This window comes from Alosa alosa, chromosome 13 (assembly GCF_017589495.1).
Source record: "Alosa alosa isolate M-15738 ecotype Scorff River chromosome 13, AALO_Geno_1.1, whole genome shotgun sequence".
Taxonomy (NCBI): domain Eukaryota; kingdom Metazoa; phylum Chordata; class Actinopteri; order Clupeiformes; family Clupeidae; genus Alosa; species Alosa alosa.
This window is the reverse complement of record NC_063201.1, coordinates 15,279,542-15,298,093: the sequence shown is the minus strand read 5'-3', so window position 1 is coordinate 15,298,093 and position 18,552 is coordinate 15,279,542. Positions and strand designations below refer to the sequence as shown.

At 42.0% G+C, this 18,552-nt stretch overlaps 1 protein-coding gene across 1 annotated transcript in view; it reads left to right on the top strand.

Annotated features, from left to right (window-relative positions):
- LOC125306209 (zinc finger protein 236-like) overlaps positions 1-18,552 on the top strand; it is an 89,915-nt gene that overhangs the window by 11,018 nt on the left and 60,345 nt on the right. The window contains 8 exon segments of the mRNA XM_048261433.1: positions 3,757-3,885; positions 4,209-4,382; positions 5,915-6,125; positions 9,283-9,384; positions 9,387-9,554; positions 11,312-11,515; positions 12,229-12,358; positions 14,367-14,627. Coding sequence (XP_048117390.1) covers positions 3,757-3,885; positions 4,209-4,382; positions 5,915-6,125; positions 9,283-9,384; positions 9,387-9,554; positions 11,312-11,515; positions 12,229-12,358; positions 14,367-14,627 — 1,379 coding nt within the window.

Below are 18,552 nucleotides of genomic sequence, written 5' to 3'. Positions count from 1 at the left end.
AGACATTTATCAAGAGAGACAGAAAAAGGTGTGAAATAATGCAGTGATATCAGTAGTACATAAAAAACAGGAAGTGAGCCATGTTGGTGTCTCTGTATTCTTGTTTTTCATTCTCTCTCTCTTTCTCTCTCTCCCTATCTTTCCCCTTCTGTCTTTCTATTTTTCTGCGGTGCATCGTTTTACCTGGTTAAGAGGTCTGTGTGTGAGTGAGTGTATGAGGGAGAGCGAGGGAGGGAGCGAGTGCATGAGAGATTCTAAGATCAAAAAGAGATCCTTACAGACAAACTAATTCACTGTTTTTTCTCCTTTAAGAAGAGACAAAGCTGTTTATAAAGTAATCTCCTGTGTAGGAAATGAAGGTCTTAAAAATATGCCCTACAGAGATAGAAGTGACCTCACATACACATCAATCTGCAGGTGAAGGGATGTATGCATTCAGTCATGAAAGAGGTTCATACAGTTGTGTTTGAGGTATTCAGTTCAAGGGAATATTCTAGAAAGAGCTGGCAGGAAGGTTTCTGAATACTGTCTATAACCCCCCCCCCCCCCCCTCTCTCTCTCTTACAAGTATGTGAAGGCTGGGGGGTCTTTCCTAAAAGGTTTGATGGGTAGAACAGGTTCTGTCTACATTTCTGCTTTACTTCAAAGGGGAGACTCTCCATTCAGTTGTGTTATGGATGATTTTGCTTACATGTCTACACTGACTTATACTGGAACATCGTTCCTCCACTTTCCTTTAGTTATGCAAGAACATGCATTTATTTTATCTCTTTTAAATGTGGCACAGGCTAATTTATTTTTGTTATTAGTGTACAGATTCAAGAATTCTTACAGAACAAGCTAATTCCACTGTTTTATTCTCCTTTAAGAGACAAAGCTGTTATAAAGTGATCTCCTGTGTAAAGAAATGAAGGTCTTAAAAATATGCCCTACAGAGATAGAGGTGACCCCCCCCTCAGTTGCATAGGTTTGATGACAGGAACTTTTCAAAGGGAAGACTCTCCATTATAATATACATAAATATTCATCCCCGCCATGATTGACCCTAATTCAACGGCGGTCCAGCTAGTGAGTGCTAGTAGTCTCTCTCAGGTGGTGGGGAATGGAGATGACTTCGAGTGCAGTGAATGTTTCTGCTGCATGATTGTTTGTATGGGGAACTTATGTCTGGAAAGTCCAGTCATGGTTCATCAGCTTCCTTAATGAGGGCAAGAACACTCCAAAGGGACAATGAGAAAGGTACAAGATCCGGGGATGGATACAGAGAAAAATGTTCAAGCCACTGGAACATGCCTAGAGCAGGCCGTCCCCACCAGCTAAGAGTGATGACGGTGTGTGGCAGGAAGAAGGCTGGGAGGCAGGGAGGAGTTAGAGAAAACTTCAGCAGCTGAGATGGGAGGAGGAACTCTGCATACAACAACTTTATTTCCCCGGATGCTTAAGCAAGTCAAACTTTATAGGAGAGTTGCAAAGCTCATATTAAATCCAGAACTTTGATTCGGCCAAGTATTTTGAGACTCAGGTCCGTCGAAGAAGGTTCTTTGGTCTTGATGAGAGATCAACTTTTTTTAGCCATCAGACCTTAGATGCTATGTTTGTAGGCACAAATACTGCTTTTGATGAAGCGAGATGCTTTATAGACCTGTTAAAGATACCTATGGGTTACATTGCAAGTAAGCTCTGGTCCTTAAAGAATCCAAGTGTGCCATCTTAGCTATACGAAGATCACAGTATCCACTAGAAGATTTCCGATTTCTTGATCCTCACAAAGGAGTTTAACAGGTGGAAATAATTCAAAATGCCCATGTTATTTTCCCACATAGGCAAGATTATGTATTTTTTAATTGCAAATGATCAACTGATGGTTTGAAATAATGTAACGATAAAGAACCTTTTAATGTAAATAAAAACAAAGAAGCAATAAATGGGAAAATATCTTAGCACCCTGACTTTTACTTTTTTAGGTACTTTTAATGGGCACTGTATGGTCTGATGGCAACTCTGTAACTTACTCAACTCTGCATAAAACCTTGTAACTGTTTTCCTAAGTTAAACATCTACACACACACACACACACACACACACACGCGGTGCATTAGCAATACACCACAGAAAACATACTCATGTAGGGGTGGTATGCAGCGATATAACTCGAAAAGCAGGGATTACAGAGACGATACTACACTATTAACTGTCAACTCTTGTGGTTACCAAAACAAAATGGCTGAAAAGAGTCTTTGACTGACTGGTCAACTCTTGAAATGACACGTAAGAATATGCAAAACATTTATCCAAGAGGAGACAAGAAAAAAAGGAATTTGTGAAATAATGCAGTGATATCAGTAGTACATAAAAAACAGGAAGTGAATTACCATGTTGGTTGTCCTCCGTATTCTTGTTTTTCATTCCTCTCTCTCTTCTCCTCTCCTATCTTTCCCCTTCTGTCTTTCTATTTTTCTAGGTTGCATCGTTTGAGGTTAAAGTCTGTGGGTTGTATGGGGGGGGGGGAGGAGTCCATGAGAGATTCTAAGATCAAAAGAGATCACTTACAGACAAACTAATTTCACTGTTTTTCTCCTTTAAGAAGAACAAAGCTGTTTTATAAAAGTAATCTCCTGTGTAGGAAATGAAGGTCTTAAAAAATATGCCCTACAGGATGAAGTGACCTCACATACACATCAATCTGCAGGTGAAGGGATGTATGCATTCCGTCCATGAAGAGGTTCATACAGTTGTGTTTGAGGTATTCGGTTCAAGGGATATTCTAGAAGAGCTGGCAGGAAGGTTTCTGAATACTGTCCTATAAACCCCCCCCCCCTCTCTCTTACAAGGAGTATGTGTTTGGGGTATTCAGCTCAAGGGAATATTCTAGAAAGAACTGGCAGGAAGGTTTCTGAATACTGTCTATAACCCCCTCTCCTCTCTTACAAGTATTCTTTATCTTTTAAATGTGGCTTTTTTAATTAAATTATTTTTGTTATTAATTTTGAGGTGGGTGAAAAAGCCCATCACAAATGTTGTTCTGTGCCTGTTGATTTATGTTCAGCACAAATGAAGTGATGGGTAATTGAGCAGACTCTCCCAACTCCCAGAGCGTGGAGTTATGCATGCTTTTCTCATGAGTGCCCTTCAGTTCCTGGAGGGCAGGCAGACTCAGTCGTGATGAAGCCGCACCGTGCATAACTTACTCGAGCACCAACGGTGAATATATTTCACCGGGTGACAGGCTGTGAAAATTCCTCCCTCTGTATGTGTGTCAAAACATGCATTTGTTGACATATTTCTCCACAGGGGAAAATAATCAATTATTCTGTGTGTGTGTGTGTGTGTGTGTGTGTGTGTGTGTGTGTGTGTGTGTGTGTGTGTGTGTGTGTGTGTACCGATTTTCAGGATATTGTCTTTCTCTTTTTATTTCCAGTGTGTTCTAGTCAGTATATTATCCCCATCTTATGATTTGACATAAGTTTGTTTTCCTGTGAGATCTATGATCTAGCCAAAAGGCCTAAATAAGGCAAAGGTTGAGATCTCTCTATGCCAGCAGCAGCTCTTTATTGATCCATGGATGTTGATTGTAAATCATGCCTACTGGTAGTCATTCATCAGATGCTCAAGCCACTGCATATTGGTCTGTTCTTGCTTTGCCATAAGGAGTGCACCCCTTCCCCTGCATTGACTGCAGCTGTGTGTTCACACACACACACACAAACACACACACACACACACACCTCACAGCTCACATCCTTGCTTTCCCCGCAGACCAAAGGAGTGCCCCTCTTCCCCTGCATGGACTGCAGCTGTGTGTTCAAAAAGCTGGGCAGCCTAAACGCACACATCAGCAAGATGCACATCTCAGTGGTGGAAGTTGAGGAGCCTGCCACCACCCAGGTGAAAGAAGTGCCCACACACACAAATGACTGCTACATTTAGACAAAACACTCTAACAAACTAGTCCAGGATTTGCTTGACCTAGTTTAGGGTTGTTTAAATTATGGTTAAAGAAGTTTCAGCACTCCTGGTTGCTGCAGGTTATTACCGTGGGCGAAGCTGTAATAGGAGTTTTGGCGAATCAGATTATATAAATGTCCAAGTTGTTGTTTTAGTTTAAGAAAGGAAGGTCTGTTTTTATCTGATCAGAGGCAAGTGCATATGTATGTAAGTGCTCACACACAAACACACACAAATCAATCCTGCGTGTCATGTACCGCCAGGAGGCGGTGGAGTCCAGTCAGGCCGTGGCCGGGTCAGAGGGAGCCGAGGGGGTGACTGACGTGATCCAACAGCTTCTGGAACTCTCCGAGCAGGTCACAGTGGAGAGCGCTCAAACCCAGCCCCCGGTGCCAGCTATCACCATGGAGACGGCTATCAACCAGGACATCTTGCAGGTTCAGGCAGAAGCACACATGCACACACTGACAAACATACATACCCTTGTAAGCATGTTGTCTTCAAGAATTGCTTGCATCTATTTTTGTATGAATCATTGATGCTCACTCGGCAAATTAATGCAAACACTGGAAGTGCGTAAGTTGTCAGTTTTATATCCGGTGTCATAAGTGCAGGTGCAGATACTTACCATTTTTTCACTTTGTACTTGTTTTGTTAGGAAAACACACACACACACACACACACACACACACACAAAATGAACAGTTTATCAGTTATATTGCAGAAATTAGGTACAAGTCTTAAATACCTGCTTCAGTTATACTGTTTGGTTTGGGGGTTTGAGCTGTTTTGGCTAATTATGCATTTGTTCACCTCTCACCATATTGAGATCAGTGATTCAATATCAATTAACACTCAACATAAGGTATGTCTGAAATTGTTAATTTTAAGAAAACACTTTTGGTTTTGGTGGCTCAATTGCATATGCATAATTATTGGATAATTACAAAACAGGCAAAACCAAAACTTTGTTTGTCAATACTGATTATTAATAGCAGTTTGCAAAACACATTTTAAGTGAAGCAGTCACTGAGAAGGATTTGCTTGCCCCGATACCCAAGTCATTATGCAAGAGAATAGATTTGCATGATGATTAACAGGGTTGAACGCCCTGTGAGTGCTATTATTGGGAAGACCTCTTCAGCCACAGAGTTTAAGAGAGCCCTGGAAATTAAGGCAGAGATGAGCACTCGCCTCGGAGATCGTGGCCCTTGTTCCTGCACTCGACCTCTGAGCAGTGGGCGTGGGTTTGCCATATTTGAGGGATTTAAATAAAAAGCTCTTCCCATATGAAAGTCGTAATAGATGGATATATAGTTAATCACCCTTGTGATGTGAAATGCAGCATTTAAACTGGCTCACAATAGGCAATCATTCTCTCCCTCGGGGTGGGGTGGGACAAAATGTATTCAGTATCCCTTTTAATCATTCATTAGCTTTTATATTCTTTTTCTGGTCTCTATCTAAAAAAAAGACAACTGGAAAAACTGGAACCACAACTGGAAAAAGACCGTCTCCATTATTTTTTTTAAATAAAGAAAGTATTCATCTAAGCTGTCATTTCATCTTTGTCCTATTGCCTGTTCTCTTCATGCTGCCAGTTTGTTCTCAGAAGTCTTTTGATATTTTTGTGCCCAGATGTAGACATTTGTCTTTGGCAAGTACAGCCACCATTAGTAAGCAGCTGAAAACCTCTGCGAAGATTTAGATATGCAGACCATTATTAAAGATTTTGATCAATGCAAAGCCTATATCCGGAGAAAAAAATGTTGAATGTCCAAACTCGTTTGTCATCAGATGACACTTATTCACAGCTATTGAGCAGATTTTAATGAGCCTCCTACAAGATATTTTACCGGATGACTATCTATTCTAAAAGTGTCATTTGTTATTTTTTTATTTATTTATTTCATGTTTTGACTACAGTAATGTGTTAATGTATGTTTGTTTACTGAACCTCTGCCTGCAGCAAGCTCTTGAGAACAGTGGCCTGACTGCCATCCCAGTGCAGAACAGTGCCCAGAGTGGCGGTGGAGGACCAGCCTTGCCCAGGTCAGATGGTGGCACACAGAGTCAAACGATGGGCAGCGACGCCACTGCCATCAGGAAGACGTCCGGCTCAGAGAAAGTTGTGAAGAAGGAGAAGAAGAGCATCTTTAAGAAGCCTGATCAAATGCCAGGTAAGGGTCTCTCTGACTGCAGGAGCGGATAAGCTATTAAAGTTGTTTGGATGGGCTATTTAAAGTTGAGAGAAAGTGAGTGTGTGTTTTTGGGTAATTTGTTGAGTTTGGATGCTTGGATCGATCTATTCTGAGAATAGGAAATGCCGGCCAAAATGCAGTTCCAAATACAAAAACGTTCCCGTAATTGCTGAAAAATAAATTAGCTCGAGGTAACAAATCAATAGGATAGTTGGCCGTTCCTTATTACTAGTAGGTAATTTACTTTCTCTTGGCTGCCTCATAAATGTTCTGGAAGACATTACCATCATACAGGAAGTAGCTTATTAGGCTGTTTGTTTTCATGCAGTCCTCCACAGCCAAGAGAAGCTTAAGCAGGTTTGGACATGGTGGTGCCTGCCCAAAGGATGTTGAATATAACCTTCTGGAAACTGTGTCAGTGGTTCAGTGATGTGATAAGACTTACCAATGGAAGAGCAACTGCTGTTTTTTTAAGGCTCTTATATTTTAAGGCTCTGTTGTCATGTGCCATCCGATCGATTCAAACATCTGAAACGTATTTCAAAAGTCCTCTTGATACCTTATAGCTTATAACTGACCTGGCCATTATGAAGTGTCTGTTAAAGACATGTTCTCTACCTGTCCTGGGTGTAACATATGGCTTAATTAGCTGTCTTGAATGAGAAGCCATCTGTCCTAGGGGCCCCAGCAGCAGGGGCATTATCCTTTCATGTGCTGACCTCTCTTAATTGGCTAGAAACATCACGGTGTAGTCGACACACACAGCACCACCGACATAATGGAAGAAATACATTTTTAGTTTTGTTCACTGCATTCACAAGATGTAGACCACAAGATATTCCGTCAGTATCATCAAGGCAAGTGCAAGGCAGTATTTATTGATTGATCAGTGTTTCCCATACATTGGCGGCCCACCACAATATCAACAATGACCACCACAGTCCACAATAATTTTCCATGTTGTACTATTTTAATTGGATGGAATTCTTTCATTGTAGAGCTATGTGCACCTTTGTAAAGCCTCTGCTTGTTTCTCTGTCTCTCAACGAACCTACATGCATGTTTAAAGACAACATTAACAATCCTCCAAGGCATAGAAGACGACTAGAAGGCTAAATTGTGCTTAAATCTGGTTAACATCATAACTCCGCTGCACTAATTTGTTAAAAACTTTTGCATTCAAGTTAATTCTGCAAACCTACCACCACAAATAGAATTACATTCTGTGGGAAACACTGTTGATGCTTAATGATCACCTATTGGCTGTTGAGGTGTGCATAGACCAATGTATTATTTTGCATGATGCACGTGGTTGCTGGTGACTGCTAGTATTCATGGACCACCGGCATTGTCAGATATTCCATATGTCAGTTTTATTGCTACAGTAAGTATATGCTGGAATGTAGAGAATGCGTAAAGCACAAGAACAACACTGTGGTTATAGGGACTATGTAAGAGAACTAGAAAGTTGAAAGTGTGGTAGGGTAGGTTAGAAAGAACCCTAGAACTAGGGTAGAAAGTTGAAAGAAATATGAGAAGGTCGGAACTGTAAGGAAACGTCAAGCCTGATCCATCACAGTCTTGGACAGATTTTGCATTGGTATTCAAACTCAGTAATGTTGAGGAATGATGACACTGCTTTTTTATAGGTGGGTTCTGGGCAACAGAGTCTCCTTGTGTTTCTCATCTTTTATCTGAAGGACACTGGTAATGATCTACCAGATGGCGTCCATTTAAGTGTTAGCTGCGTAATGGCAATAACAATGGCAGGGGCAGGGTTGACCTCGAAACAATGAACTTGTTTTGGTTGAGCTGTCAAATTAAGGGTCTTCATTTGTCTTGGTTAGTTTATCATGTGAGATGTAATTTTATGACGGGTTTCACTCTTAATTTAATAACAGGGACAGCTCCGTTCAAGGTCAACATAAGATGGGTAATTGATTAACTTTTGTTTAGGATACTTAATGGAACTGCCATGCAACTCATAACGTCTGTTTCTTAAACATAAGAACATCAAAACAAGCGTACATGATTCAAAACAATACAAATGGAAAACATTAAGCTAATTTTTACATTGCATACAGTAATTACTCGGTGTTAATTACGTATTAATAATTGACTCGGAACATGTAGGCCAAAAATGTTTCATGTTACTGCTGTTAATCTGCTCACAGTAATGAGAGGTGATAGTTTTCAGTTGATCACAGGCCACCAATCATTTTCTCTGGGCATTGCAGAGTTTAGTGAAATTGGGTCTTGGGCGTAGAATCAATTAAGCTTTCATACTAGTAAAAGGGTGAGCTCAAACCAGATAAGATGTCTGAGCTGTTATTGTTGCTGTTGCTTAATTGTTCAGACTGAAATGGGAGTGAAGTAACTCTTTAACAAATACATAGTTATAAAACTGAATCACAAAACTGTTATTTTGTTTGAAGTGGGTTCTTCATAGAAAGGGCACCTACGTTACCCTACTATAGCCAGCATATACAGTAGTAGCCTGAGGAGCCAGAGCCACATCAAGATGGGTCTGGGAACTCACCATTAGCAGTGCTCAATCCGAGGGGCGGGATAAACGGTTGTCTTTCAAATTCCCTCTGCACGCAATAGGACAGCGTCATAGCTACAGTATGACTTCAATGGCATTCTTGGTTCTTTTCCCAAATAAAAGAGCTTAACTCCAAGTCTTTAAGTGTGGCGGCCAAAGCCGATTCGAAAGACCACTGTTTGCCAGCAGCAGCAGCCATCTCCTTTACATTCAAGTAGCAGGGAATATACGCAGAACCGTCGCAACTCTGTAGTCATTTATGTGACTCTATACACGATGTGATTAGCCTGACTAGAGTTTGGTTTTTCCAGCTTGCAAGCCAACGGAGAGTTGTGTGGTGAGAGGTGTGTGTGTGTGTGTGTGTGTGTGTGTGTGTGTGTGTGTGTGTGTGTGTGTGTGTGTGTGTGTGCGTGTGTGTGTGTGTGTGTGTGCGTGTGTGTGTGTGCATGTGTGTTGTGTTTGCTTGTTTGTGCGCACATGTGTACACATTTGAACTAATTGACACTGTCACTGTTCTAACGACCCGCTGCACATAACTCGCACCCTCACGCACCCTTTCCTCCTCCTCCTCCTCCTCCTCCCCGTCCGCAGGCACCATCCGTGAGCAGAACGGCGTACGCTGGCACGGCTGCCCCTACTGCTCCAAGGAGTTCAAGAAGCCCAGCGACCTGGTGCGCCACATCCGCATCCACACACGGAGAAGCCCTTCAAGTGCAAGCAGTGCTTCCGCGCCTTCGCCGTCAAGAGCACGCTCACGGCCCACATGAAGACGCACACGGGCATCAAGGCCTTTGAGTGCCAGTGCTGCATGAAGTGCTTCTCCACCTCCGGCAGCATGAAGGTGCACATGCGCCTGCATACAGGTGAGGGTGAGGGCCTCGTGCTCAGCGTCATCTCTCTTTCTCTCTTTCTCTCTCTCTCTCTCTGTCTGTCTCTCTCTCCCTCTCTCTTTCTCGGACTCTCTCTTTCTCAGTCTCTCTCTCTATCTCAGTCACCATCTCTCTCCAGGTAGGACCAGATAGAACAGGAAACATTCCCAGCACATGGCAGGAACTGACACATTAGCATTGTACACAAAGCATTATGACTCTGATAAGGCACAACAATCTGTCTTGGATGTAAGACTGTTTATTACAATTTTCAGCATTCATATTCTCTGGGTACATACTACAGAGTGTATCCATTTGAGCAATGTAGACCCACTCAAGAAGGTCCCTTGCACGACTAGGTGCTCCATAAGGGTGAGATTAGGCAAGTGTGTTGTTCAAGCTGTGTAGGTAAGATTCAATCTGTAGAACATCATCCTGTTGAAATAACACTGAAAGAAACACATGGATGTAAACTTTTTAATCACCACTGAATCATAGAGGGCTTTCACATAGCCTTTTAGTCTTAAATGATTCTTTTCTGTTCAGTGTCTGTTATTTCAGGGCAAATATCTAACGCCACCAAGTAATTGGGATAATATTGTGGTGCAGTTTAGGGTGTGATGAGAAATACATTTGTGTTGTGCAGTGCTGGTGTATAACACAAACTTTTAATGACTCATAGAAAAACCAACACATCGGTCGAGCCAATGAGCTCCTATGTGGCGTTGTGCTTCTCTGAGTTCATATTTTTCTGCATAATCATCTGCTCACTCAGCTGACAACCTCTGCCCACAGCCCATTACGAGCACACAGCGAAGGTATAAGCCTGCTCTCCGCGGGAAGGCAACCTTGACCGCATCTCTGGCTCCCTGCATGGGGAGTGCATTTAATTACGTTCACAGACAGATTTTTTTTTTTTTCTCGTGCGGATGAGCTCTCCTTTGTGTTTATTTGCCTTTCTTTGCTCAGATTAGTCTGGTTAGGGTAAGTAAAAACCACCACCGCCACTGTCAGCTTGTTGTCGCTACGCTGACAAAACTGTGTGGGCTGCTAAACACTTCATCCATCTTTAATTTGCTCAGTGTCACATCTGTGTAAAGAGGAGGAAAGTAAACATTGGAGTGGAGTGAATTCTGCTCTGTCAGTGGGCCCTGTTCGCCCAGGTGTTTATTCAAATAGTCACACACCTCATTAGAATAACAGTGCTATCGTTGAGTTGTTTATTAAGATTCCATTTTCAAGGTGTGCTTTCATTAACTCGCCTGTCAACAGGGACCTCAGCAAAATCAACACTATTATGTGAAAAACATAAACGAGGTGTCTCGTCAAAGAGAGAGATATTTATATCTAACTGGGAGTTTAGAATATTCATTTTAGTATTTTTTGTTTCGTTACGGTGCGAGGAGAGAGTTTGGCAACTACCAAGCTGTCTAGGGGTTAACTTTATCTACGAGGCCTCCGCGGTAACATAAACAAAATAAACAAAACAAAAAACTTACTGCTAAACCTAACATCCGTTGACCCAACTGTATGTGGATTACTGTGTGTGTGTGTGTGTGTGTGTCAGCCTGGTCGAGTCCCAGAGAGGGGTCACTAGGCATTAGGCCTAAGTTAATTGTCTTCCATGATGGTAGGGCAGGTGTGCATTTACCAATAAGCCACAGGCAGTGAAGTCCTGTCTGTCCATCAGCTCTTTCCCTACCCTTTGACCTTTCACCTTTGACCTGTGTGACCTTTCTCCTTTTGGTCAGGCGTGCGCCCCTTCCCTTGCCCGCACTGCGAGAAGATCTTCCGTACCTCAGGACACCGCAAGACGCACATTGCCTCGCACTTCAAGAGTATGCAGCAGAAGAAGCACAAGTTCCCACGCAAGCCCCACAAGGCCCGTGTGTCCAAGAACAGCCTTCCTCTTCCGGACATCCCCCTCCAGGAGCCCATACTCATCACTGACATGGGTATGATGGTGCTCAACCACTCACAACTCAGTGGTGTAGTCTGTGCAAGTGGACAGGTCATTTAATGGACAGGTCATTATGAAGTGCACAGGAAAAAAGTGGGAGACAGAGATGGGGAATAGGTTTGGGAAATTATTCATTAAGAATAAAATAATTATTAAAATTAAAATATTAAAAGAATAAAATAATTATTAAACTAGGTGTAGTCTACATGATATGCAGGACTACGCAGTATACCCACTCAAAAAGCATCACCATCTCAGTATACCCACTTAAAATAGGCAAGGATAGGTATTAACATTTGGGGTTGATCACAGTATACCCACTACAGCCAACTAGACTACATCTCAGTATACCCACTACAGCTAACTAGACTACACCACTGTCACAACTATACTCCTACTGCTACAGAACTGTGTACCTTCCAGTAGCATTCCCATAGCTTTGCACATATCATACATATATGTTCAGAGATACGTTCTGATAGATGGACAGATGCATAGAAATGTACTATAGGCTAACACCTTTCAGCACTTGCACATACACACACTCACCTACAGCATGTTTCCATAAACATGCCGATGCACTTATTCATTCACACTAATAATACACATGATGTATACTAGCACAGTCAGTCAGTGGAGTCAGTAACCATCTTGGGGAGCTGTAAGGCCATGCACAGATGTTGATATGACCATGTTTGTCTGCCACAGGCCTCATTCACAACCAGAACTCCCGTGTGTTACAACCCTACCTTGACCTTGTGGAGAATGATCGACCCTACAAGTGTGCCTGCTGCAACAAGGCCTACAAAAAGTCCAGCCATCTCAAACAGCATGTCAGGTACAGAATGTCCCCCTGGCTAAAACTCTCATTGTGAATTAAACAGAGCTGTCGAACAGAGATACATATATTATTTCTGTTTGCTTCAGTTTGTGAAGTTGTTTGGCTAGAACCCAGATTTAATTTTATTGGTTTATAAAAACAGTGCAAGATTAATTAATTCTGCACTATTCTGTACTTTTATTCACAACATGCTAAGCTAAGTCCTTTCACACACACACACACACACACACACACACACACACACTTTATATATGTGTATATGTGTGTGTGTATAAATCCAGTTATATATCCTGTCTAGCGTCCATCAAGGTAAAAAGAGACTCACTTAATGAAGGTTTGCCATTTCAGACCCTTTGTAATGGTTGTAAAGACAGGTCGAATTACCTGCTTAAAAATGACCAATTCACAACCTTTATCTTTATTTGCCAGGATGGATTAGAACCTTTGAAAGTAGGACACAAGGAAGTAGGGATAATTGACCAGCCACTGATCTTCTCAGAAAGTCATTTTGACCTTCCGGCTTTGTGCATCAACTAAATGTTCTGCCTTTTTTTCTCTTCATTTCAAGTGTGAGGAAAAAAGCCTTTGCAGTAAAGGTCACCCTTCTGATAGGAAATGGAAAGGAGAGACAAAAAAAAAAAACCTCAATAAAATCTCTCATAACTTTACCCTTATAAGGATTATGGCAGGAACCTTTGGTTTGCTAATTAGCTTCAGCAATTGATGTGCCCCAGCCACCCCCGACCCTCCCCCTGCCTGGGTTGATAACCGCTAACGTTTACATATGAGATCCATACCCTTGGTCTCTGCTTAACTTTGTCCCTGTGTTATGTACCAGATTTAATAGACAGGTCATTATGAAATGCACAGGAAAATAGTGGGAGACAGAGATGGGGAATAGGTTTGGGAAATTATTCATTAAGAATAAAATAATTATTAAAATTAAAATAAAAAAATAATTATTAAACTTAAGAGAGCACTAAAAGTACTGCTACTGGTTTTTAAAGCATTATATGGGATGGGGGCCAACATATATATCAGACATGTTTCAATTTTACATCCCCCTCAGACCTCTCAGACCACAGAAAAGCCAGGTATTATGCATACCTTCTACTTGCACCAAACAGGGTGAAGCTGCTTTCAGCTACCATGCAGTCCAGATATGGAACAAACTCCCTGATCACATTAGGAATTTTCCAACCGTTGCCAATTTTAAAACCCAACTGAAGACCACCCTCTTCTCAGGTTTTTTTCTGTTTTTAATTTATTTTTTATTGTTTTTACTTATACTATTACTGTGATATGTTTTATACTTGTGATATGTTTCATACCTGTTTACTTTTATTTGAAGTAATGCCTTAGCTGTGTAAAACCCATTGTGTACCTGGAGTATGAAATGCGCTATATAAATAAATTGCCTTGCCTTGCCTAGCACATATTTCAATTTTGTTAAGTACACTTGTGTTTTTGATTGTGAGGCATTTTACTGGCATGGGTAATATCAGTATGTAAGCCACTGTATTGCAGGACTGTAAGATAATCATACTAGAAATGGCATACATCCATTACCCTGTACAGATCCTGATAACAGTGTTAAAGTTTTATTAAGTTTAATGCATTTTCTAAATTATAATAATGCAATAGTTGGTAAAGTAGGAGTCCGCTGCCTATTGAAATGGATTCTCAGAAAAAGTATTGTTATTCCTGCTCAGCACGCTGATCTAAATCTAATCTAAAAGCCCAGCAGTAAAGTTAAAGTGGAATTTATTATTCTGTCAGTGTTAAAATGCAGTGAGCATGCAGGTGGAGGAAGGGGTGGGGTGGGGGTCACAAACATCAACCTGATTATTCTGGGGTGTTGTGACTCAAAAAAAGGTTGAGAACCACTGGTCTAATCTAAGAATCTGACCATTTCTCTGTGATTGTCTCACCTGCTGGTCCATCACTGATCTCTGTCATCTCTCTTATCCGCTCATCTGACATCTCTCTCGTGTCCATCCCCAAGGTCACACACGGGCGAACGACCGTACAAGTGCATCCAGTGCAGCAAGGGCTTCGCCTCCTCGGGGGTGCTGAAGGCGCACATCCGCACCCACTCGGGCCTCAAGGCCTATAAGTGCCTGATGTGCGACACCACCTTCACCACCAGCGGCAGCCTGCGGCGTCACATGACCACCCACAGCGACCTGCGCCCCTATATGTGCCCCTACTGCCAGAAGACCTTCAAGTCTTCGCCCAACTGCAGGAAGCACATGAAGACCCACAGGTGAGCTCGCCTGTAGATATTAGAAACCTAGATATCGCATTGTCCGTCGAGTTCTATTAAGTGGCATACATCAACACGGCCGCCATATTGGTGGGGGCAACACCTTACTGTCTATGGGCAACACTTGACGGAAATCAGAGACACCAGTCTGATTTCCAATCAGAGACACCAGTCTGATTTCCAATCAGAGACACCAGTCTGATTTCCAATCAGAGACACCAGTCTGATTTCCAATCAGAGGCACCAGTCTGATTTCCAATCAGAGACACCAGTCTGATTTCCAATCAGAGGCACCAGTCTGATTTTCAATCAGAGACACCAGTCTGATTTCCAATCAGAGGCACCAGTCTGATTTTCAATCAGAGACCCCTGTTTCTCCATTGGCCTCCAGTGATTTACCGCTTGACTGTTGCCCCCAGCAAGTTGGCTGTGCTATTAACGTGCGTTCTGGAGCCCAATGCTGTATCCCCCTCGCCTCACACCTGGAGCAAGAAGTCCTCTTTAGAACCGGCCTACACTGAACACCGCAACGTTAGCTGAGCGTGTGCTGTAACCATACGCTTCCATTATAATCGATGGAACTGCTACAGCAGCGTATACACCACAGATTTGTTATAAAAAAAAGTCAAGCAGTCTGCTGTTCCTATTTTTATGCAGCATGTGTGCTCCGCATACACACTGCATTAGTTGTGCTTTCAATGTTGCTTGCAACTCCGTCTTAGTGAGCATGCTTGCCCTACTACCAATGGTATTACTATATTATGTAGTTTGATAGGAATGGTTTGGTCTGAGAAGTCCACACCTAATGTTACACAGTACAACAAGTCACTGTATGTGCTTTGTTCACACTGATTTCATACAAGCACAAGCTCTCTGATATTTCAGTATTGATCAGTATGATTCAGTTTAATGTCACAGGATAAAAACAAAAATAACACAATCTGAAATTGATTGCAGATATTGATCGCGTCGAAAGTTGTGACACCCATCTGATATTTGTATACAGATCAGTATGATCCAGTTATATTGGCTAGGAATGAAATGGGGGAAAAAAACACTGATATTGATTGTGGACAATGATATACAGTACTCTGCTTGCAATAGTAAGTCCCTTCACCATACTTGCAGTACCCCCCCCCCCCTCTCCCCCATACACAGCACATTGTCTTATGAGGAAGCTTCTCCAACACACACACCAAGACCCCTGGCAGTTGGGTTAGCCCCTTGAGCCGTGGATCTGCCCAATCCCAATCCTTCACTGGCGCCTTAATGCAGGGGCTTACCTGGGCTTCAGCCCAGGGGCCTCGACCAATGAGGGGCCTCCTAATAATAATAATGATAATCAATAATATTAAACGGCCGTGTCCGTATTTGCGGCGTCAGTCATAGCCTACTCTGGAGCTAGCCTTATTATGACCGCCCGGCGCTTGGCGGGTTTAGGTTTAGTCAGATTTTTTTTTTTTTTTTTTTTTTTTTTTTTTCTTTTTCGCATGCCCAAATTTCCGTCAATGATTCCCAGGACACTGAAAGACCGGGGTACACAAAACTTGGTGGACATGTAACCCCACATGGATAGCATGGAACCATCGTTTTTCGTTTTGATCTGTAGCCCCCGCTGAATTGGACCCCCGAAAGGAGGGTAGGGCAGACACAGTTTTCTGTGAATATCTCGAAAACCGTAGGGTTTAGGAGGACCATTTTTTTTTGTATGTTGATCTCAAGGGGCCATGTCAACCCATTCCATAACCACTCATTTCATGTATAAGCGCCACCTAGTTAAACACAAAAAGTAAAAATGAGGTGGTGTAATTGAAGGTATCTGTGACCTAACATAGTCAAAACTGCACGAAATTGGAAGTGTAGGATCATTATGACACCCTCTGTATGCACGCCAAGTTTTGTGGAATTCCGTTCATGGGGGCCACACAATAAATTAATTTATGTTACTATACACCAACTGGCCTGTAGGTGGCGGGAGACAGTTTTCTGTGAATATCTCCGAGAACCGTGGGGCCTAGGAGGTCCACCTTTTTTTGTATGTTGGTCTTAAGGGGGCATGTCAACCCATCCCATTACCACTTATTTCATGTATAGCGCCACCTAGTTAAAAATTAAAAGCAAAAAAAGTAGGTGTTTTCATCTCAATATCTCTGGCTGACAAGGTCAAAACTGCACGAAATTAAAAGTGTAGGATCATTATGACACCCTCTGAATGCATGCCAAGTTTTGTGTACTTTCGTTCATGGGGGGCCTTACAATAAAATAATTTATGTGTACATTTAGTGACGTACACCAACAAGGATTCCTGACACTGAAAGACCAGGGTACACAAAACTTGGTGGGCATGTACCCCACATGGATAGCATGGAACCGTCATTTTTCGTTTTCATCTGCAGCCCCCGCTGGACTGGACCCCCGAAGGAGGGTAGGGCAGACACAGTTCTCTGTGAATCTTTTATGGTATGTTGGTCTCAAGGGCCCACATCAACCTGGCTCATAATCACTCATTTGTGATTTGCCCCCCCCGGTAAAAAATGAAAATCAGTAGGATTAAAAGAAAGCCAAAATAAATATTCATCATCATCATCATGGCTGCATTTTCAGTATTGGTGAGAAGTAGTCGTTTGTCCACTAGATGGCGATCGTTGCAGTGAGGCGTAATTTTGTTGGAAGTTAAAAGTGGGTTGGAAAAAACAATGGAGGCTTCATACAAGGACTGTAATTTACCGCGGCGAACATCTAATAAGGATAGGGCGATGTTCACATGAAGTGTAATTCCCATTTCTTCTTGAAGCCCGAAATAAATCTGAGGATGTTTATCGGACATGCTTGGTTTTACTGCAGGTAATGTTAATCTTGTAATATCAATAAGGACCTAGGTAATGTTACCGTTAAAGCGTTGGTTGAGTGATGGAGGCATTTGATTTATTGCATTTGTAGAAAACTATAAATGCGGTTATACCAAGCAAATGTATAGCAGCACTGTTTGTATCTTTCGACTGTCATTTATTGCACGTGCTACAAAATCATTCTGTGCAATGGAAGATTTACCAACGTTACACCGGTCTGATACAGTTTTGCCTATACATGCCTGAGACTGAGACGCCTGTTTATTTTGTTTTAAGTGCGTGCAGGGTGTGAGAGGGTAATCGATGTGCTTTGATTACAGCTTGGTAGTTGTAGTCTGTGAAATTAAAAAGCACGTGTGTGTGAAGTATCCAAACAATGACACCTTCATTTCATTATGGCTGCTTTAGCAAAACACCTTAAGCTACTGTGTAGTGGGTCCCATTTAGAAGTGGCTACTTCATTCGCGCTTTCCTTGACTTCATGGAGCTGCGTGAATGTTATTACAACTTTTCGCCACGATATCACAGTTTAAGTCCGCTTGATACTGTAAGGCGAAGCCATTGGTTTCCAAAGGAGATTTTATTTGTGTCGTCAGAATAGCCTATTGACAATTTATGTTGTCAATGGGCCTACCTATAATCCTACCTGTAGCTTAGGGAAGCTAACAGCTTTCTATTAGGATCTAGTTTGTTAGTTACCGTTTTGTCATAACTCCCTGATGCATTTTTGCATTTAGAATAGCCAGAGCGTGTATATCTCAATCGAAAAATTAAACAATATCGGTGCCTATGGACTAGGCTGGGTGAACCCAGCCTGATCTACCCGCTATTTATTTTTTGATTTCTTAAAAGATTGAGCTTGGTCTGATAAAGCCAGACTAGCCATGGACCTCAGTTAAACAATGCAAGGGAACATGAATCAGCCTATATTTGCACTAACAATAACGGACAAAGCTCTTCAACTTTGGCCCGTTAAAATGTGTATGAACAGTCTAGCGACGCATTTCATCAAGGCCCATTTGGACATGTCAGTTATTTGCAGCATTTCACTGGTTACTGTTATTAATTTGTGCATT